This window comes from Spermophilus citellus, assembly GCF_964194105.1.
Source record: "Spermophilus citellus genome assembly, chromosome: 4".
Lineage (NCBI taxonomy): Eukaryota > Metazoa > Chordata > Mammalia > Rodentia > Sciuridae > Spermophilus > Spermophilus citellus.
In genome coordinates, this window is record NC_138185.1 from 196,176,031 (window position 1) to 196,199,766 (window position 23,736).

The following is a 23,736-nucleotide window of genomic DNA, read 5'->3' on the forward strand; positions in this document are numbered from 1 at the left end:
TGGCGGGCCGCGGGTCGGGCTCCGGCCCCGGCTCCGGGTGTTAGGAGACAAGATGGCGGCGGCGCTCTGGAGGCCGGTCTTCTCCTCCTCCTTGCCCTCCTCCGCCCCGCCGCTCGCCGCCTCCTCCTTCTCGGTCTCCTCCTCCCGGTTCGCTGCCTCCTCCTCCTGCAGCAGCATTAGCGACCGCCGCGGCGCCGGCCCGCTCTCCCGGAGCTCGGGAGGGGGATAGACCGGGCAGCTGCAGGCTCCGGCGACGAGGCCGAGCTGGGGCCGGGGCGGGGACGACGGCGGCGGCGGCGGCGGCGGCGCCGGGTGGGGATGGGGTCGCAGACGCTGCAGATCCTCCGGCAGGGGGTGTGGGCCGCACTCAGCGGGGGCTGGTACTACGACCCGCACCAGGCCACCTTCGTGAACGCGCTGCACCTCTACCTGTGGCTCTTTCTGCTCGGCCTGCCCTTCACCCTGTACATGGTGAGTGTGGGGGCGGGGAGCGGCGGCTCCTCGCCCGCCGGCCCGGCTCGCGTCGCGCCCCTGAGGACCGCTGCCCCCTGGCGTCCCTCCCCTCCCCTCTGGCTCCCCCTTTGCTCTCCAGGGCTTCCCCAGTCGGAGTCAACAGCAGCCCGCGCCTCCGCCCCCGCGTCCCCGCCCGCCGGCCGGGAAGCAGCCGCTTCCTAGGCCCCTTCTGGGGGGCCCTTCACCTGTGGCCTGTCCAGTCTTTTCCCCACGGTGGGCAGACCCTAGCTGGGTGTCCCTCCCTGCCTCCGGCGTCTCGGGGTCCGGCCGAACGGCTAGCCGTTCCCGGAGCCGCCGCGCACACGCTGGGCACGCCGGCGTGTTTGCGTGCTCTGCCCGGGCACCCCTGGGCGCCCCTTAACTCGGGGCGCTCCCCGCGGCTGCTCCCCTGGGCGCCGTCCGGCCGCCGTGCCTCTGTGCGCGCGGAGCTCGGGAGCGGGCCGAGGATGTGTGCGCCCCACTCAGAGAGTCACCGCGGCCGTCCCGGCTCTCCCTCGCTTCTAGGTGGTGGTGGCAGATCAGGCTCCTAACTGTCAAGCCTCCAAAAATCATTGTTTTGCTCAAGACCGGTTCTTTTCTGTTCAGCTGGGCGGCCAGCGACTGTGGCGTTTCCAGGCCTGCTTTGCGGGGAGGGAGCGGGGGAGATACGGGGAATCTGGCTGGCATTTCGCAGATTTGTTTGGGTTGGTTCAAGGCCTTTGACTGATAGGAACAAGGAAAGTATTGCCTGTTGCTTAATTCAGCACGACCAGTCTCTGAATGACCTGTTTTTAAAGCAGTGTTTTCGCTGAAAGTTTGTAAGCACACTTTTGTTTTAAATCACAGTAGGTGAGGGTGGGGCACTAGGGAAACTGTTGTGGAGAGAAGTGTTATTTAAAGCTTCAGTAAAAAATTTAAAAGTAAACCGGAAGGGAGAAAGGATAGTAACTTTATTTTCGGAGAATTCCTTCCAATGTGTTTCTGATAACTTTGTTCTTCGTGGGTACAGTGAAGCTGCTGGGTTAGAAAATCCCGTAATGCTACTCAGACACGTGCCAAAGGTGAGGCCACCCAGTTATTCCCCCAGTGACGCTCAGTTGCAGTAATTGGCAGGCAAAGTGCGGGTTTGGGGGAAGATGTGCTAAATTTCACATTCTCCAGCAGATTTTAGTTTTTCATTGAGATTATTTCGAAGGGACTTACTGTTTGAGCTTTACAAAGAGTTATTTTAAAAAATGCTGATAGCTTAGTTTATTAAGGGACTTGTTCAGTCTTGTCGCATTCTGAAAATTTATTATGAAGTGTTATGATTTCAATTAATTCTGGCCTAGGGAGTTCTCTTTGCACCACTATACCTTCCAGGAATATGACATCATTAACGAACAGGTTAATTACTTTGGGTGTAAGAATCCTCAGGCTGTCACAAATCTTTAATAGTCGATTTCTTTTGTATCCAAAAAAGTTGTAGATTTAAAACTGAGAATGATTTTTGAGATGTTAGGATTAATTGTTGTGGCCCGGTATAAGGTTTCTATGTTAGCACTTGCAATTAACCGTGTGATTGTGGTTAAGTCTCTTTAAATGTAATTAACAAACACTACTGAAGGACTATTAGAGCAAATCGAAACTAAGACATTTAAATTTACCTGCTTCATCTTGGGAGTTTATTCAGTTTAATTGTCAAGTATTTGAGTTTATGGTATATACTGAGCATTGTGCTGGGTTCTGGGGAAATAAAATTGCTTCTTTAACTGTTGTTTCAATTAAGGCAATTCTGCTCTTCCCAAATCTTTTAAAAGCTCTCCTTGCCTCTTCTCTTTTCTCCCTTGATATCCAGTCCATCAGCAAATTCTGCTCATCATTACTGCTGTCAGTAGCACCATCTTTGCTCTTGGTTCAGGCTACCATTCCTTCCCTTTTGGATTATTGTAATGTTCTAATGAAGCTCACTGCGTCTGTTCATTATTTTCTATTCTCCATACAGAAGTCTGAGTGATTGTTTCAGATCATGTCACTCTACTCCTAATGCCTGCCCTCCCATGTGTCTCTGTCCCTACCCCCACAAACATCCCCTTTTTGCCTGTTTAATAATCTTCCCAACAAGGACTGTTTCTGCTGTCATGCCTTGCACTTGCTCTTCCCCCTGTCTGCGGGATGCCTCCCCTATAGATACCCGTGGTCTTGCCCCACTTAAGGTTTCTTGTATATGTGAGGCTTTCCCTTAAACTTGTGTAAAATAGCAACTTCCTGAGCTCTTACCATACTATAGCTTCCTACTCTCTTTTAAATAGTACTTATTGCCGATACATGTACTCATTTGTTAAATGTTTTTGTTATTTCATAAACTTTAATGGTGCAAGAACTTTGTCACTGCTGTATTTGCAGGACCTAGGTCAGTGCCAAGTAAATAAACTCAATGTTAAATGAATGATGAGCAATGAACAAGACACAGCTTTTGCCTTTAAGGAACTTAAAGTGTAGTTTGTGAATATAAATAGCCAAAAGTATTAGAACTGTTGTGGAAGGGTGAATGACCCTGAACTTTTAGTCAAGGGATGGAACCTGGTGTGGGGGATTAGAAAAGAGGATTGTAAACATTTTAGGAAATACAGTAGTACTATTGTATTTTGGTAGATTGAAATATATAATTAAATTAAAGCAAAATCTAACATTCTGTGTTAAAATGAAATCTCAGCCACAGGTTATCGTTCATATGTTCTTTTATAATAATTACAACTGATAATGACTTTATTAAGTGTACATATAGGTTCTTTATTCCAAGCCCTGTGTCTTTATGAGGCTTAGCTGTTAGTGACTTGTTTTGTGACCTTAGGCAAATAGATGAGCTGGGAATTATACAGAATTCTTTGAAGCCAAAATCACTATGCAGGCTGCCTAAGTTTGTGGAGAAGTTGTGCACTGTAGAAGTCAGATGTTTTTGTGTAGAATTCAGATGTTTTTCCTGTCATTAGCTTTTGGGGATGCTTTCAAGGGTGGAATTTACAATTTCTGCAATTTCAGAATTTAAGTTGGAAACTTAAGAAAATTTTCCTTCTGATTACCTTTTATGTTTCTCCTAAGTAAAACACCTCTTTTTATCTTCTTATAATTATTTTTGTACATGGCATGTCACAGATGGTGAACTTTGGGGTGGGAAGCATTTTTGTGTTGTAGAGAACAGATTGGAGTTGGTGTTATCTTGATTTTGAATCTCAGTGTTGTTTCTGATTATGTGTCCTTTGGGCAAGACTCTTCATCTTCCTGAACCTTGAATTACTCATTTGTGAGATATTTCATGAGTATTTTGCAAAAAAATATTTATGAAATAGGGTATTCTCCTTCAGAATAGCTTGAGTAAATGTCATTTGAAAGAATGTCTAATTATAGCAGTGTTCCCTTTGTAATGCTGTATGTCTGGAGGAGATTAGATAGCTCTGGATTTATTAAATCAAACCATTATTATAACATGCTGCTCAACATATTATTATTATTTTTTTGTGAAGAGTTATATTTGTAGTTGGGTGTGTTTACACACTCTTGTAATCCCAGCAACTCAGGAGGCTGAAGCAGGAGGATTCCAAGTTTGAGGCCAGTCTTGGCAACTTAGTGAGGCCCTAAGCAACCCTATCTCAAAATAAAAAATAAAAATGGCTGGGGATGTGGCTCAGTGGTTAAGCACCCTGGATTCTGTCCCTAGTACCAAAATTAAAATGAGTAAATAAAATAATAATAGGTGACAAAATAGAACTTTAAAATTTATTTACATAAGATTGAAGCATAGCAAAGTGGTAGAGCACTTGCCTACCATGCAAGAGACCCTGGTTTGATTCCCAGCACTGAAAAAAAGAATTTATATACATGAGAGGTTCTCATTTTAGTTGACATTACTTGACAGTGATAAAAATGTGTACAAGTGCAAGCCCATTCTTACTCAAAATCTGGAGTGTGGCCCACTAATTTTTGTGTTATAAACACTCGGGTAAAATTAAAGAACCCATCAGTATTCCTCTAATTCCCAGCCTCTGATTTGCACCTCAGAGCTGTCATGTCCAAAACCACTCTGAATTCCCCCACTAAAACCCCCAACATCCCCAAACCCTTTTTTCTTACTCTGTCATCTTAGTTAAGGACTTATTTTTAGATGCCAATACCATCCCTCCCCCTCAACTTAGGAGCAGTCTTACCAGTTCCACTGTCGGAATACCTCAGACCTTCCTTTCACTTCCTACTCCATGGTATTTTCTGTCTATATCACTACCTTAACCTTTTCTCTGCTCTTTGACTTCTGTTTTGCCCATCTGCAGCTCATTCTCTGTATAAATTTGTTTGTATTACTTCCCCTTTTTAATATTCTTCTATGATTGTTTTTTTGGTACCCAGTATTGAACCCAGGGGCACTTGACCACTGGGCCACACCCTTAACCCCCTTTTTATATTTTATTTAGAGACAGGAGTTGCTTAGGGTTTTGCTCAGTTGCTGAGGCTGGCTTTGAACTTGGGATCCTGCTGTCTCAGCCTTCCAAGCCACTGGGATTACAGGCATGTGTCACCATGCCTGTTTCATTCTGTAACTTTATTCCACCCTACTACACAAACAATTTGTATCTTTGTTTACTTGTTTGCTGTCTCAGATGGCTCCCTTCATCTCACTACTTTGTAAGTTCCATGAGGGGAGGGGCTGGTTCTGAATTATTGAGCAGCATATATTTGGTATGTGCTCTCGTGTTTGGCTCATATTACGCTCTGAATAAAACTTGTTGAATGAATTTATTATTCTATGTGAACCTTCTTAAGAAAGCAGTCATATTGTCAACTTGTAGAAAAGCTTGTGAATTTACAAAAATAGTAATTGATTCTTCAGTTCTTTTTTACAGATGGGATGCTTTCTAGCTATCCTTTGAGAAATTATTCCGAGTCATTAAATCATTGAGTAATTGAAAAACTAGTAGAGTTTCTATTGCTTTTGCAGCCTTTGAATACACAGATTTAGCCATGTAGTGTTTTCTTTTGCAAGTCAACAAAGGTTTTCAGTATTTTATTATAAGAATTTTCAGACATACAGAAAAATTGAAAAAATTGTACCCTTCACATGAATTCTGCAATCTTTAATTATGTCTTCATCTATGCATCCCTCTACCTGTTCACATTTTTAAAGAGCACTTTTTAAAGTTATAGACATCAGTATAGGTCACTGCTAAACACTTCAGCAGTCCAACTTTTATCTATAGTTCTAAAGGCATAAACCTTAAGCGATTTATTGAGTGGGTTTTGGTAAGTGCATCCACCTATGTAATTGACACTCATCATATCATATACCATCAGCATCACTCCAGATAGTTTCCTCTTACCCTTTACAGTAATTCTCTTATCCTTGTTCTGATTTTTTTCATTATAGATTAGTTTCTCCTGTTCTAGAACTTTGTATAAATAGTCATGTGGCATATATTCAGTTTAGGCCTTTTCACTCAGCATATGTTTGAGATTCATCTGTGGTGTTATGTTTAACAGAAGCTTGTTCCTTTTTATTGCTGAGTAGTGCTCCTAGTATAAATGTACTACAGTTTATTCACCTTATCTGTTCTCCTGTAGATGAGAACCTAGACTTTTTTGACTATCATGTATAAAAATGTCCCCTGAAGAACACTGGAAAATGTTCATGCGTATTAGAAAACCTTTTCTGTTCTCAGATAAGTTTATGCTTTAATTTATAACAAATGAATAATAACCGCATACTTCATCCTTTTTTTTTTTTTTTTTTTTTGGTATGAGGATTGAACCCAGGGGTGCTTTACCACTGAGCCACATCCCCAGCCTTTTAATATATATTGAGACTGGGTCTCCCTGAGTTGCTTAGGGCCTAGCTAAATTGCTAAGGCTAGCTTTGAACTTGCTAACCTCCTGCCTTTGCCTCCCAAGCCCCTGGGATTACAGGTGAGCACCACCGCACTCGGCTACTTCATCCTCATTTTAATTTTAGTAGTCTTCAATACTGTACTTCTATTTGCTCAGTATTTAGATTTTTCTATTTTGTAGAATGCAAAAAAGTAGAATCTTTATTGGTTCAACTGTTCTGATTTTTTTTCCCCTAAATCAAAAATTACAGAGCCTTTAGTTCTTAACCATTTTGGAGAATGAGGCAGGAGGATCACCTATTAGCTCGGTCTGCTGAATATTTTAGTACGCAAAGTGTATTTAGGCCTGTAGATACTTTTATTTCTTTACTTAGAAAAATGGTCTCAGATTTTTTTGCTGTTTTGAAGCCTCCTGTTTCCACTAGATTATAAACTGGGAATGTTTCCATGTGGAGGGAAAAGTGACTTTTTAAACAGTTCTGTAGTAGACCATAGTATGGATGTATTGCAGTGTATCCAATAATTTTCCTAATACTGGCTATGTAGGATGTTTCCAGTTTTTAGCTATTTAGAAAACACTGTGGTGAATATTTTTGTAGTTAAATTTTTGTTCTAGTTTTTTGTATACATTATTATAAATAGACAAGAGTGAATGCTGACAGAGAAGGGATAAACAGTTGGCATAAAAGTTGAGCCCCACCCTTTATGGTTTGTGCAGTCTTATTGATGCACACAGCATGTTTTCTGTTAAGAGTGAGAGGGAAGGCAGGAGGATATTGGAGGTTTGAGGAAAATCCACAAATGTGGAATGTTTTTCTTTTTGTGAGTGGGAAGTGAATTGACTATTGAGGGATGATAATAAGATTGCTGACAAATCTCAAAGGGTACTGTGAATTGAGTTCAAAGGTTGAAGAGGAATGTTCAGGAAATAAACATAGGGTAAAATATACTTGGAAGTTATCAGCACCTAGATATGATTTTCTAGGGAGAACTAAAAAAATAAAACAAAACCAAAAACAAAACAAAACAAAAACAGTAAAAAGAAAGTGGCCTTGAACAGAATTCAAGACCAACAACATTTAAAAATCAGCAAAGGAAGGGAAGGGTAGAAAAATGGAGAGAGGAACAAAGCCAGGAAAACAAGAGTATTTTGAAAAATGAGAATGGTAAAAATGCCAAATTGTCCTCTAGAAGTGCTAATTTAAATTTCATCAACTGCATTGCAAGTACTTCCCAGTACTCTCTTCCCACCCCCACTCAACACTTTCAAAAACAAGGCATTATTGTAAATTTCTTATTCAATGAAATTTGGACAAAACCATTTCAGTTACATTTTGTCTTTGATAATAGAATTTTTCTTCTTTTTTTCCCCCCCATTTGGCAGAAATTTTTTACTTTTTGATTCAAATAGTCCAAATTAAAGATGTTTACTGCACTAACATGTCTTATAGCAACTTTGATCTGACTTTTTCTATTTGGACTCAAGATTCTGAAAGGAGATTGCTTGCTGCTTTCTGTTATTTAATCCGAGTTAAATAAAATGATTTTTCTGCATCTGAGCATGGCAAGGAAGTTGAGAACTATTTAGTAGGTGCATTAGGACACCAGGGACATCTGAGAGTAGTAACACTAGAGTAGTGTGGACAAATGGGTGAAAAGGGAATAATAGAACAAATATTTTGTAGATTGTACCACTGTTGACTTCTTTAGCATGTAGATGAACTTTACAAAATGAGTAGTTACTGATTTTCTATTTCTCTGGTTTCTCTGTCCATCCTCCATAAAGTTGATTGGATGCTTTCTTTGGTAGCATTGTAAAAAAAGAAGCTTAAGAGTTCTTCCATTATCCTTGTAACCTGAGTATCTGCTTCTTTTAACTTTGCACCATTGATGCCAGTCTTTATTGTTTTGTGTAATGGTAAGAAAGAGAAAAAAGAAAAAAAAGAAAGAAAGAAAAGAAAGAAAGAAAGAAAGAAAACCTGGTGGAAAAGCAAGCCATTTCCTTTTGGGTTTTTAAGGAAAAAAAAAAAAAAACAGTCCTATTTTGTAGCATTTTGTATAAACCAAGTAGAACCCTGAGAGCAGAATGCTCTGTGAACAGCCAGGAAGATTAGTCACAAATTTGAGAAGCCTGAATCACGTTGCTGCCTGTTTTCCCTTTCCTACCCCTCCTCACTCCATGTTTGAGTATTGTCTAGACATAAACTAAACAGGTCCAACCACCATAGTTGTTATCTTTACAGCTTTCAATTTTGATACAATTTTAGATTTTTAGAAAAGTTATAAAAATAGTACAGAGAGCTTCTGTATACCATTACCCAGCTTTCTCTCATATTGAACTGTTATGTAACTATGGCACATTCATCAAAATTAAGAAATTAACATTGGTACAGTATTATTAATGGACTACCACATTTTATTGGATTTCATCAAATGTCTTTTTCTTTTCAGGACTCAATCCATCTTTAATATGACTTTCTTACTTTAATATGCTGGGATTCTATTTGTACAATTTATAACAGCTTGTAAGGTTTTTATCTATGATAGATAAAATTTTAAAAAAATATTTATTTTTCAGTTTTATGTGAACACAATATTTTATTTTTTTATGTGGTGCTGAGGATTGAACCCAGTGCCCCATGCATGTCTTATGAAATGAAGATAATATTATTCCCATTTTACAGATGAGGAAACAGAGGCTCCTGGAAGATAATCACTGGCTCAGGGTTATACAGACTGCCTCTTTCTTCTCTGTGACCTCAGGACTACTACCCATAGTCACCTCCTACCACCATCCTCTACACAGTTATACAACATGCTTCTATTTGATTGATCCTGAAAGCCTACCAGTGATTGATTTGTGGTAAACTAAGTGTCCCCTGAACATTTTCAATGTGTGTTCTGAATCTAGTACTCTCAGAGCTGTCCTTCCCATCACCATCTAATTATAACCTTAATCTGGTTCCCCTCCTTGGCTAGCATATTACTGAATGCAGTGGAAGCCCATTTATAAAGTGCACTTTTCTCCCTGGGATTTAGTTATGGTTCTCGTATCTGCTTACAGTGAGATAATTTGTGTCATGGATCATTTGGGGTGGGGGTTACCCTTGTTCTGTGGCACATATTATGAATGAATTTTATTAAACTTTAATGTTCTTTCACTTACTGGTCTAGTGTGGGTTCTTGTTGTGTTTATATCAGATATTATCTCCTCCTTGCTATTACTGCTGCCATTATACCTTCTATAGAGATGCAATGTTTACAGTGTATTTTTAGTGTGCCCATTCCAGTTTATTATGAACAAAATCTGGAACTGCATTACTTATAAGTATGTAAATAGAAGCACCTAGCTGCAAGTTTCAAGGGACGGAGGCTTTTTTTGGGGGGAGGGCAGGGGGATTTTAACTTTGGATTGGCAGTGCTATTGGCTTCTATTGGGTAGAGGCCAAGGATGGTGCTAAACATTCCACGATACATAGGATGGCATCCCAAATAAAAGGTTTGGCCCGAAGTGTCAATAGTGTCAAGGCTGAGAAACCACCCTACAGCATGCATTCTCAGTGGATGTGCTGTGACACTCAAGCAGGCAAAAATTAGTTCTTGAGTGTGTATGTGAAAAAAATCTTACTCTTTCTGGGTATAGAGATGTAATACAGTAATAGAAATATCGAGTGTGTCTGTAGTAATAAAGTTTCAATGTGGGGGGGCACGATAGAAAACAAATGTCTGAAAAGGCTCCTCAGGAGGTCAGTACTAACAAAAAGTTGAGGACACTCTCTTGGAGGGAGACCATCTAGTAGTACTGAAAAACTCAGTCTCTAAATCAAACTGAATATAAAATCCTATTTCTGTCACTTACCAGCTATGGGCAATGACTTTACAGCTTCAGTTTTGTCATCTGTAAGATGGAGATGATAACTTTCTTCAAAGTATTGTTGTGAGATAATCCATTTAAAACACTTGGTGTTTGAATGTTAGTCATTCTTCTAAAGGCTCAAGGAAAAAAATTTCTTGTTTATTGCTGTATTACCATTCCTCAGAAGGGGTCTGAGACTTGATGGGTGATCAGTAAATATACATTGAATGAATAGAGCTCTGATGTATTAAGCTTCTTCTTGGAATACTAGGAATTGTTGGCAGTATGATATGTCATATTTTCGTTCTTTTTTGTATGTGTTTGTTAAACACCATTCATGTTTGATGCACCTTAAATATAATAAGTGATATAGCATTTCTTTTAAAGTTAGAAGTAGATTATGTAGTATGAAGTAGTATCATTCTGTTTCAAACAAATTGAATGAGCTCAGGGCAAATGTGATGGAAATGATGTATGGGTTCTGGTTAATATTCCTAGGAGCGCTAATATTTTTTTAAATTTATAAATCTTACTGATTTTTGTTTTGTATTTCAGCTTGTAATTTATTCCACTGAATTTTAATGAAACAAAATATAACTGAATTGTAACTTTTTATAATTAATTTTTCTTTGCCGATATTTTATTTTGGAATATTCTATTTGATCTGCATAGTTTTGATTCTTTTAGCATAATACTTTTGTTATTGAATTAAATGATTTTTATACTTAAACTTGAGCCATTGTATTGTTATTTATTTTGTACTTATATACTGTACTGCATCACTATATACATAAAGTGAGAAAATGCTCATTATTTTTTTATAGCATTCTTTTTAAAATATACATTTATTATTTATTTATATGTGGTGCTGAAGATCAAACCCAGTACTTCACACATGCTAGGCATGCACTCCATTTTCCTTTTGGGTGTTTGAAACAACATGGCTTGATTAACAAAACAAGAGTCTATAATAGCTATTATAATGTTCTAATAATGTGCAGACATTGAATGTCATCATAATTGTGAAAGATTAAGTTAAGCAGTTTATGGAGCTAGGAATATGTATTTATGAGATGAATGAGAAAAAAAATTGTTCTAGTGAAGCACAAAAGGAGTTTTTGTGACAAATAGAATTAATTCACAAAGTGTCTTATACTGAATTGATGTTGATATAAACCTGTTAGATAACTCACGTAGCTTTTGTAATGATGAAAGTTCTGTTGCTAAAGATATTTGTGAACAAATTGAAATTGTTTTGAGAAATAAGATAGAAAATAATATATCTAAATTTATTTTATATAACATTTTTCTTTGAAGATACTGATTTTTACTTTCTCTATGGCCTAGTATAGTAACTTAATATGTTACTTGATGAGTTGCATGTACTATATTACTTTGCTCCCTTTTTGCTGAGTGATAGGACATAAATTTTGACTTATAAATAAAATTATTCTACAGCTGAAAATGTAAATACAAATGTACATTATGGGGTGACAAATATAAAATGCAAATACCATACATAAAAGATAGTATCAAGCATTGCTCATGCTTCTGTTTGTATTAAAATGTTTACTATATAGATAACATTCAAAATTGGAGTAATATGGATAGGTTCAAGTTCCAATAGCTCACTTGTAAAACTAGTTGCCTTTGGGGAAAATGTATTCTAGCTGGCCTTCCAAAATTAATTTGACCTATTGTGTAACAAGGTTTATAGAATACTGTATTTTTAAAGTTTTTCTATGGGAAGTTATGCCTGAATTTCAACATTGAGAGAAATGTCTCTCCTTTTCCTCTCTGAAAGGAAACAACTAACTAGAAGGCTTTACATCAGCCCTCTAAGGAGATAGGAGAGCTAAGTCCCTAGAGCCATGGCCGTTGACATAATGGCCTTTTCTGAGTCCTTTAGAGTCAACTTATATGTGAAAACTGGAAGGCTTCTTAAAACATTTATTTTCTTTCAGATCTAATCTCACCCCTCATTTTTTTTAATATTTACTTTTAAGTTGTAGTTGGACACAATACCTTTATTTTATTTATTTATTTTTACGTGGTGCTGAGGATCGAACTCAGGACTTCACATGTGCTAGGCGAGTGCTATACCACTGAGCCACAACCCCAGGTTTCTCCCCTCATTTTTAATAGACTGTCATTTTCTCTGCTTGTGGGCAATATTTGATTTCTAAGCCCTTATTCCTTTCTTGTCTTCAGTATTCTTCCCATTCACCAGAAACAAAAGGTGGTATAGCTGTAGAAATGAATTCCACACATTGCAGGAGTTAACTTTTCCATTCACTGTTCCTGTGAATAAACCAAAAGGAATTTCTACATCAGGATAAGTAAGTGGAGATGGGTCCCCGTAACCCCCAATTAGCTGTCTCTGTAGAGGTTAACAAAAAATGCTCAATTCTTTTTCCCATTAGTCATTTGTACCCAGTGAAAACAGCCACAGGACTGACTGAATTTTGGGTAGACATTGGAAAGAAAGCAGCTTTCCTATTGTTACAACTGTTCAGTTTTTTTTTCCCAAATTTTTTTTTTGTAGTTGTAGATGGACAGAATGCCTTTATTTTATTTGTTTTATTTTATGTGGTGCTAAGGATTGAACCCAATACCTCATGCATGCTAGGCAAATGCTTTGCCACTGAGCTGCAGCCCCAGCCCAACTGTTCAGTTTTCATCTTCTGAAAAAGCATTAGAATAGTCCCGATATTGATGAATAGAGCCTACAATTTAGGATGGAATTACTCTATGTAGTTTTCTTTTTTCCCTTGACTAGGTCATAAAGCATACTGTTTTTAAGTTCTGCTAATTATTGTTTTTATCTGTCACCTATTTTTTTGTTATTTAATACTTACTTTTTACTTATTTTTCTATAAGAGAGCGACAGAGCAGTCAGAACTGTAAGACAAATTTAAGTTCAGTTTTTCCTTCCATACTTGCCAGTGATTGTTTCTGGTGTAGCTCACTTAGAGCTAGGCAAGTGCGCTACCACTGAGCCCCAGCCTCCGCCCCAAAGACTTTCTTTTTTTTTTTTTTTTTTTTGTGGTGCTGGGGATTGAACCTTTTGCCCTGTGCATGTGAGGCAAGCACTGTACCTCTACCAACTGAGCTATATCCCCAACCCCATTGACGTTTTTATAATTTTTTCTAGTGCTTTCCATGGAACCAATTTTCTATAAGAATATCAACCAAGAATATTGGTTGATATTCTTATAGAAAATACAATAGTGCAGATTAATAATTTTTTCATTATAGAGGAAGACATCAAAAAACAGAGGCAGTATACAGAATTATAACTTCATGTAGTAAAAAGTAGGTATACTATATGCTTTTGTTAAAAACTTTAGAATTACTTAAAAATATTCCAGTTATTTTGTTGGGAGACAAAGCAAGATAAGCTATTTTTGGAATTTTGTTATTAAAATGACCCTGTTGAATGTGCCCTGATTTCAGGATTATGCATCCCCCACTCCCCCGTACTGGGGATTGAACCCAGTAGCTCTCAGGGTCTCAAGTTGCAGAGGCTGGTCTGAACTTGGAATCATCCTGCCTCTGCCTCCTGAGTTACTGGGACTGTAGGCACACACTTCTTCACCCAGCTCATGGGTATAATTGCAGAGGAGCAATTATTGGTCTGTGTTTGCTGTAGCTACTTTGCTTCACAGTTGAATGAAACTAGTGTTGTGGCAGGTTATAGGTTTGTACTTGGCATATATGAGGGAGAAGTGATTGGTGATGATATTTTATTAGTTAGGGAACAAAATAATTTTTCATTTAAGGCATAGGGGAACAAACTATGTCCCATGTAGTTTTTATCTGACCTATGAGCTAAGAATAAGAATGGTTTTTACATTTTTTTAGTGATTGAAAGAAAAATCAGAAGGATTTTGTGGCATGTGAAATTTATGTAAAATTCAAATTTTGTTGTCTATAAAAAGTTTTATTGGAACACACCATACTAATTTGTTTACATATTTTGTGTGGCTTGTAACTATAATAGCAGAGTTGAGTAGTTACAACGGATCATCAGCAAATTGTGAGATGCTTGTTGTTGGGCTTTATATCAAAAAAGTTTGCTGATGGGTGCAAAGTCGCAGCCACCTAGGAGGAATAAGTGGGAGTGTTTTATTACACACAGGGTGATTCTAGTTTACAGTGTGCCTCATCTAACCCAAAGTAGACAAAGGGGAGGATTTTGAATATTTTCATTAGAAAGAAATGATAAATGTTTGAGATGATGGATAATCTTGAATATCTTGATAAATACACAGTGTAAAAATGTATCAAGACACCACATTGTACCTCATAAAGATGTGAAGTTATTATCTGTCAACAACAACAAAAAAGTTTGCTAACTCCTGACTCTGGAACCAAACTACTACTTAATATCTCTTTTTGAGACTTAGTTCATTTACCTCTCTTTGCCTCATTTTCTTCATCTCTACAATAGGGAGAATGATAGAACCAACTTCATTAGGTGATTGTGGTGGTTAAATAAGTTATTATATATCAAGCTCTTAGAAATATGCATTGCACATGATAATAAGTATTAGATGTTAGTTGATACTGTTTGATTCAGTGGTAAACCACTTTGTAATCTAGAATGTAAAAGGTGCATTGAGATCAATTTAATGGATAGAGAATATCTATAAGTATGTTGAGGAAATAGTCTTTTTTAAAAAATAGTTTTTAAAAAATATTTACTTTTTTGGTTGTAGTTGGACTCAATACCTTTATTTCACTTATTTTATTTTTATGTGGTACTGAGGATCGAATCCAGGGTCCCACAAGTGTGAGGCGATCACTCTACTGCTGAGCCATAATCCCAGCCCCAGGAACTAGTCTTTTGGCAGCAGTATATTTCTAGATGTTGAGTCCGTGGAAATAAGGAAAATTATGAATCCAAAACAAAGCATAGATAGTGATCATATGTTTTCACTTGGCTGTACAAGGAAACGAGCATCAGGTAAAAGTCTATTTCTACCATGCAGAGTGGTAATCATAGTGGGGAATCATTCACTTGACTTTTTGAAATGAAATAAAAGATAAAGTTATCTTATGACTGTGATAATTCTAGTTTGAACATTTTAGTGATTCCAAGTATTTGATTTCAAATAGCTTCTTCAAGGGTCTCATCAGAATGTATTTGGCATCTTGAATATCTGGAACCTGTCATTCCTGAATTAAAATATCCCAGTTGTTTGTTGGGATACATTGTCAGAATTAAATTGTGTTCTAAATGATTCAGTTTGTTTTTCAGCATTTCATTTCCTTTCCTTACTGGAGAAGAGAGAAACTATTCATCTGTTCAGCTTTTTTTTTTTTTTTTTAAATTGTGTTGAAAAACACATAGCAAAATTTCCTCTTAAATTTTTTAAATTAATATTTTATCTTTTAAAAAATATCTGAGCCATTTTTAAGTGTATAGTAGTTCCCCTCCCCATGTCTTTGATTTTACTTTCAACAGTCTCAGTTACCTGTGGTCAGCTGCTATCTGAAAATATTAAATGGAAAGCTCCAGAAATAAGTTTTAAATAGAGACTATTCTGAGTTCATGCTTTCATCCCTATGTCCAGCATATCCATGCTACTACGTACACTACTTATACCTTAGTGACTTGGTGGCCTTCTTAATTATCAGTTCCACAGTATTTCAGTTTGTTCAATGTTACAGTTGTGTTCAAGTAACCTGATTTTTTTTAACTTAATGGGCCCAAAGTTCCAGAGTAGTGGTGTTGGCACTTAAGATAGACCAAACATGCTGTTGTAAAATGCTTCCTTTAAGTAAAAAAGGTGAGACTTTTTGAATTAAAGGAAAAAAATTCAAATGCTGAGGTTGCTGAAATCTATAAATTATCATTAAATCTACACTATGTCTAATTTTAAATTAAGTTTTATATATCTATGCATGTATAAAAGTACACAAAGGGTTTGGTACTATTCACAGTTTGAGGCATCCATCCACTGGGGGACCTTGGAATATATCTCTCCCATTGATAAGGACAGGCTACTCTACCATTCAGTGGTATTAAATATAGTTCATTATTGCATAGTAGATGACCAGAATTTCTTCATCTTGCAAAATTGAAACTTCATACCCATTAAAAAACAACTCCTTTTTTCCCTTTACTACCCCTGCTCTTACCAACTCCTGGCAACCACCTTCTACTTTGTTTCTGTGACTTTGATTGCTTTAGATATTTCATGTAAGTGGACTTATCAAGTATGTTGTCTTTTTGTGGCTGTCTTATTTCACTTAGTGTAATATCTTCAAGTTCATTCATGTTGTAGCACATGACAAATTTCTTTCATTTTTCAAGGCCAAACAGTATTCCCTTGTATGAGTATACAATTTGTTCATTCATCCATTGATGAACATTTTGGTTGCTTCTACCCAAATGTAAATAATGCTGTTAAGTACATGAGTGGGCAGATATAGGGATCATGCTTTTGGTTTTTGTGGGGTTTTTTTTTTTTTGGGTATATATGCAGTATTGAGATTGTTAGATCATATGGTAACTATTTTTAACTTTTTGAGGAACTGTTGTACTGTTTTCGTAGGAGCCATACCATTTTATGTTCTCACCAGCAGTGCACAAGTGTCCCACCAATTTGTCCACATACTTGCTACTGCTTTGTTTTTTTAATAGTAGCTATCTTATTAAATGGGGTGTGGTTTTGATTTGTGGTTTTAATTAGCATTTCTATCCATCTAACTTTTAGGATGAATGATTTTGTTAAAAGGATCTAACCCAGTTTTCAATAAGAAGGCTTTTTGACTTTATATTTGACCTGAATATATAATGCTATGTGATTGATGTAAATACTTCTGACTATACCCAGTGTAATTGAGAATTAAGAGTTTTCTTTTTTTTTTGAGCTTCTTGCAATTAAGGAGGAAGGTAAGAGACTATCTTGATGTGAAACTCAAATCTGTTACTAAACCTATCATTGAGGTAAATATAGATCTTTATTAAAGATAAAAGCTAATATGTTCTTTCATGAAAACCTTTGTATTACTATTAAAATTTTAGTTTTTTCCTAATTGTAAAGAAATGCTTATTATCTAAAAACTCAAGAAAATACAGTGAAACATAATTTATCTTTGGGATATGTTGTATTTATTCAGTGTATCTGTGTTGCTGCAGTTAGCTGTTGTTTTTCACTGATGTATTAAGTTCCGTTGGAAAATAGTCTCCACTTTCCATTTTTCTGATGATTTTTCAATTGAGGTTTCCTTTCATGTTTTGTAAAAGTTTCCTAGTATTGCATTTATATCTGAATTTTTTATACTTGCAGGAGGAATTGTTGTGCCTTGGACTTTGTATCTATCAATTTATATTTTAACAGTTCTGGTTCTCTATACTTAAATTTATCAGATTTCCTAATATTTGCTCATAGAAATGAGCATTGTGTGGTATATTGATGTGGGCTGTCTGATTAGGTGAAGTTGAACACCTTTATTATGTGTGTGGTCCTAGTTCCCCTACCTACCTACTTCCAGTACTGGGGTTTGAACCCAGGCATGCCCTACCACTAAACTTCATCCCCAGCCCTTTTATTTATTTACTTTGAGAAAGTATCTCACTGGCCTCAAACTTGCAATCCTACCTCAGTGTCCCGAATAACTGGGCATAAGCCATTCTATCTGGCTGTGTGTGTGTGTGTGTGTGGGGGTGTCTTTTGTTTTTATTTGTAGAACTAGGTATTCAGTCTAGTACCTTGAACATGCTAGGTAGACGCTCTGTGACTGAGCCACATTGCCAGGCTTCATGTGTTGTATTAATTGGTCATTTATAGTTCCTTTTCTAGGTAAAGTCTTTGTTCTTAATAAATAGTTAGTTTCATTGTTATTATTTTTGTAGGAGTTCTTTATATGTCACGAATACACATACATGGACATGCATATATGTGTGTATATATATTGTGTATGTATATATATTGTGTGTATATAAATATACACACATTCACATAGTAATACTTGTCTTAATGTGTCTTCTAGTTGAGGCTTGTCTTCTCACAGTGTCTCTCAATGAACAGAAGTTCTTAATTTTAATTTATAGTCCTTTTCTAGTATATTCTTTGAGAGTCATTTTTAATAAATCTACTGAAAAGGTCATAAAGACGTTCTTTTAAAGTTTTATTAGTTTTGCTGTTGAAATTAAAGTCTTTAGTCCATCTTCCAGTTTAAAAAATTTAAATATGATAACTTTTTACCTAAAATACATAGTTCACATTTTCTTTTTTTTTAGTATTTATTTTTTAGTTTTAGGTGGACACAATATCTTTATTTTGTTTTTATGTGGTGCTGAGAATCGAACCCAGTGCCTTACGCATGCTAGGCAAGCGTGCTACCACTTGAGCCACTTCCCCAGCCCCAGTTCACATTTTCTTGCATGCTTAGTATGTAATGCCAAAATGTTTTATAAACAATGCCTTAAATAATGAGGGAGTTGTAATAGTGGAAACCCCCCAAATAAACCTAAAAGATGACTTGCATTAATGATGACATTTTAAGATATTTGTTTAAAATTTTTTGTTTTAATTTCCCAGCCTTGGTCTCAATTGTAAATAATATGCCTGCCATTCTTTTAAGTTATCGATCACTGATTTCTGACTGAAGTGGTTTGAATAGCTGAGTATTGCTACACAATAAGTGAGTCTCAAAATAAGAAGCTAACTAATTATGGCATAATAGAATTTGAAAACATCTAGCTTGTCTGCTTTAATTTTATTACCTTTTAAGTTCTGTAATGTTCTGATGCTTAAGATATATAATATGTTTACATATTAAGATATATAGGAAAACTGTCTGAAGCCCAGGATGATTCTGCATCTTTATCTTGTGCTTCTAGGGTTGTGACCTTTATAGTTATTTAATGAATGCCTTGTTTATCCATCAGTATTATACCAGCTGCTCTGCAGCTTTCTATCTCTACTGTCCACTGCTGGTAGTATCCTAGGAAAGGAGTACAGCCAATCTCCCTTGTACAAGCAGTACAGGTTTATACCTGTAGATAGACTTGTATCTCATGATAAAACATATTAGCTTTTATTACCTAGGGACTGTTAATGTGCTTAGTTATATCAGCATTAATTTGAAGATAACATTTACAATCATATAACCTAAGATGAAAAGTGTTCTTTTGGAAATGTTAGTAACACTTTCTAAAGTATCGTTTGTTATAGAACAGAAATTAAGTCAATGTATATATAATCCATAAAACTGAGGAACAGGTGAATTAGCTAGTTTCTAGGTTTTGGTGTTTGATTTTAGAGGACTAATGAAACATCCTGCAAAGGCAGACACTGCTTACAATTTTCCTGTAATATTAGTGAATTGTAATTACAGGGAAGGTTGATAATCTTTTAAGATGTGATGCAAGTGTTGTCAGCTATCTCAGAGTCAGCTGAGAGCTTAAGGTGGTAATGCAGGTGGAGTAGACAGGAGGTTTAAGCAGCCTGTGAGTCTGTACACTTAGGGAAGAGTGAAGGTATTTGAGTACAACTGTCCTCTGTCACCTCGAAATGTTGGAGTTTACCACTGGCAGGGCTTTTACGTTCAAACTACATAGTGTAAATTAAATGGGCAGTTTTTGTAATTTGAGTAGAAAATATGTGTTATTCATTTGATACTGGTTCCTGGTATGTAATGGTCACTTAAATTACATTTGGGGAAAAAAGAATCACTTTTCATTATGCAGTGTTTTTAAGAAAGGAACTTTACTTCATTGATAAATTCTTATATTTCAGTGTTTGTTGCACTCAATTATCCAATATTCTTAGCAGTCTCACAGTAGGAAGTGAGTTTATTTAAATCTGTTTTAAATGTTCATAATCTTTGCCTTTTTGTGTGTGTGTGTAGAGGCAAATACTGTAGACTAACTATTTAATGTTAAATACTCAGTTTTATCTTTTCTCATCGGGAGGGACTGTTAATGTTTTCACTGAGTTTGTCTAACATTGATTAATAATGTTGGGCTTATTTCCTTTCTATCTGCTTAATAATATAAGCAGTTGTTTTTACCTTAATATGAATGATGGTAAATAAGGATGAAACTCTTGTTTTTCATTGGCACTTTACACTTGAAAATGGTATCAGCAATGTGGTATATAACAGGTAGTGAAATAGGGATATAACCTCCCTTATTATCAAGATGGGTAATCTTGGCTAAGTCATTCAAACAGTATATCTCAGTTTCCTGGATCTTCAAGAATTCTAGTTTTATGAGAACATTTTAGATGGAAACCAACATCACAAGAGAAATTTTGTGAATTCTCCAAGTGGTATATATTTTTGTGTGTATCACATTGTGTGTGTGTGTGTGTGTGTGTGTGTGTGTGTTTGAGGATGGCCGTTTTGCCTAGAAAAGATTATTCAGGGCACTTTTGATTTTTATACTGAATATTAGATTTATTAAAGTTGTAAATTAAACAACTAAGAATTTTAAACTCAATTATAACACATTTGAATGAGCATTTTAAGAAATTTATTTTTTTCTAGCTTAAGATCCCTTTAACTTAAATTGAAACTATAAATTGAGCATTTATTTATTTATTGGGTACCGGGGATTGAACTCAGGGGCACTCAATCACTGAGCCACATTCCCTGCCCTATTTTGTATTTTATTTAGAGACAGGGGCTTACTGAATTGCTTATTAACTCCACGCTTTTGCTGAGGCTGGCTTTGACCTTGCCATTCTCCTGCCTCAGCCTCCCTAGTCGCTGGGATTACAGGTGTGTGTCACCACACCTGGCTGAGCATTTATTTTTAAGTACTTAAATCATCTGACAAAATTTTCTAAGTACTTAATTTTTCTAAATCTGATATTTAATCTCTTTTTCATCCTAATTACAACTTGACACTCTTTTCTTCTTAAATTATTAAAAAAATTCTTTTTCCTATCTGTATTATAAATTTGTCTGGTTCATCAAGAACTTTTCAATTTCATCGTCTTGAGCAGTTTGAGCTTTCCCTTTCCAAGCCATTTTGGAGTCACATTATCAGATGGCTCAGGTTGACTCTTACAAAAATATGGGTTCTGGAGCTACAGACATCCAGAATGATTTTTTTCCTTATGAAAGTGGGGATATGTTGAACCTAGTTTTATACTTTCTGCCAGCAGCAACTCTGAGGACTGTGGAGTGGGGTGGTTTCTGAGCCTGCCATCCTGGTATTTAGGTTCCACATAATCTTCAAATATGAAGGTCTACACTCCCTACACCTAGTATACGTGACTGATTTATTTCAATTTATTTACTGCTTGATTATTTTTTGAATTATTTATTTTTTAATTTGGCAGGCAGGCATTTTTTGAATATTTTAAGCATTTAAATACTTTAGAATAAATTGAATATTGTGTATCTCCCATGTCTTACCTGATTTTACAGTCAGAGTTCCAAGGTCATTGTCCTGACAGTTTACGTTCCAGTTTTCTGGAACATAAAGAGACTGTATCCTACAAAAGAAGTTAAACAGAACATGTAAACAGAGATTGTATTTGGATCAAAACCTTGACTTACTCACATATAATGGGATACCTTAGCTCTCCAATTGTATTTAAAGCATTTTGCCAGAAATGTAATGTGAACCACATAGGTAATTTAAAGTTGTGTAGTAGTAATAGTGACAAGAAACAGGTGAAAATTAATTTCAATAATGTTTTGCTTAACCCAGTATGCTGTTATTTCAACATGTGATCAGTGTAAGAATTGAGATATTTTACATTTCTTTTTCATACTGTCTTTGAAATCCATTGTTTTTTTTTTTTTTTTTTTTTTTCCTTATGGGACATCAATTCAAACTAAACCACATTTCAGGTGCTCACTAACCACATGTAGGGCTTCTGTATTGGGCACTGTGGACTTCCACCTTTGCAATTAAGAGCTAGTAACTTAATTGTTTTGTACGTAAATATGTGTTTGTTATTTTAGATATAGATTTCTTTGAGTAAAATGTAAAACATTCTAAAATGCTTATCTTCATTTCCTTTCTCTTAAAGGCCCTTCCTTCTTCCATGATTATAGTAGCAGTTTATTGTCCCGTGGTAGCTGCTGTTTTCATTGTTCTGAAGATGGTCAACTATCGACTACACAGAGCACTGGATGCTGGAGAAATTGTAGATAGGAGTGCAAATGAGCTCACAGATCAGCGAGCCAAAGCTGAACAAGGCAACTGTTCAACCAGGAGAAAAGACAGCAATGGACCTAGGTAAGAAAACCCATGTTGCTCAGTTTGTAACAACATAAATTGTGGTGTGTGTGTAATGATGTAATTACTATGTTGTGTCTGTGTCTTTATATGGTTTGAAGGCAGTATTAGATCTTACCACTAAAGGTATAATGCCCAGGGCACATTGTAATATTAGAATAGAGCAAAACTAACTGGCATGTTTGGGGGATTAAATCAATATCATTGGCCTCATTTCTGAAGAGGTTAGAAAAATAGGTTACCACATAATAGTTACTCATACCAACACCCAAAACCAAGGTAACACAGCTTGAAGAAATAATTTCAAAGCATAACTTATAAATTTCATCATTTAAAAAACTTACATGTATAAATGAAATGTATGTATATCTTAAATACATTGTGATGTTTTACTTGACATTATCTGCACGTTTCACTTTATTGTAAATAAAAATTTCAATTGGAGTCACATTATATGACTCCAATTTCAATTTTATATTCTTCTTGTTCTTCTTTTTTGCAGTGTTGGGGATTGAACTCAGGGCCTTGCAAATGCCAGGGAAGTGCTTTACCACTGAGCGATAGGCCCAGCTTCAATTTTATATTTTAACCTTTGAAATTTAGTTGTTCTTTCCTCAGTCTTCGGAAGACTGACTTTTTAGGGTTCAAGTTTAGATAGATGTTGCCTTGGAAGCTTTCCCTTCCTATCCCAGCTAAAGGATTGCTCACAGCCACATTGTAACATATTTCCTTGGCTCTACTAGCTTTTTCTTTTTGAAGAGAAATCTACTTTGTTTATGGTCAAAAGTTTCTTGTGTTCTTATAGAGATAATAAATACTGCTAATATAAAGCTTAAAAACAAGCAGTTCCTATGTGAACATCTGACATATATTAAGCTCATTCAGTCCTCTAAATGATTCTGAGAGGTAGATGCTGTTTTATTCCTAACTTATAGACGTGGAAACCAAAGTGAGAAAGATCAAATAATTCAAGCACTCAAGTTGTGGAGTCTATTCTTTTATCCACTATGCTGTGTGTCCACTTGGCATATAATAATGAGCTATTTCAGATATTACGGTATAAATAATATAATGAAAGGTGGATGCTCCTATTAAGGCATGTAATATTTCTTTATGTTTTCTAGTGCATTAAAAGACTTTATCTCTTTTCAGTTATACTTTTTCCTCATTCCTATATGATTGCCACATTTGTTCATTGTGCAGGTATTTTACTTTTGTAATGATTTTATTCATTGTCTTAATTACTACCTCAAATTATCTGAATTGCATTTATAAACTTCTTGAAATCAGGGACCTTTTCTTAAAAACTATTATATTTCCAG

General features: G+C 36.3%; 1 protein-coding gene across 6 annotated transcripts in view; it reads left to right on the forward strand.

Annotated features, from left to right (window-relative positions):
• Positions 1-310: 310 nt before the first annotated feature.
• The window catches only part of PCNX1 (pecanex 1), a 148,636-nt gene continuing 125,210 nt past the window's right edge, over positions 311-23,736 (forward strand). For 5 of the 6 annotated variants that reach the window (XM_081289006.1, XM_081289008.1, XM_081289007.1 and 2 more), the window contains exons 1-2: positions 311-471; positions 22,206-22,414. In XM_081289006.1, coding sequence (XP_081145132.1) covers positions 319-471; positions 22,206-22,414 — 362 coding nt within the window. In that variant the 5' untranslated portion in view covers positions 311-318. Of the gene's footprint in view, positions 472-22,205; positions 22,415-23,736 lie in introns of those variants that run through there. The other variant, XM_081289011.1, reaches the window with a different exon arrangement.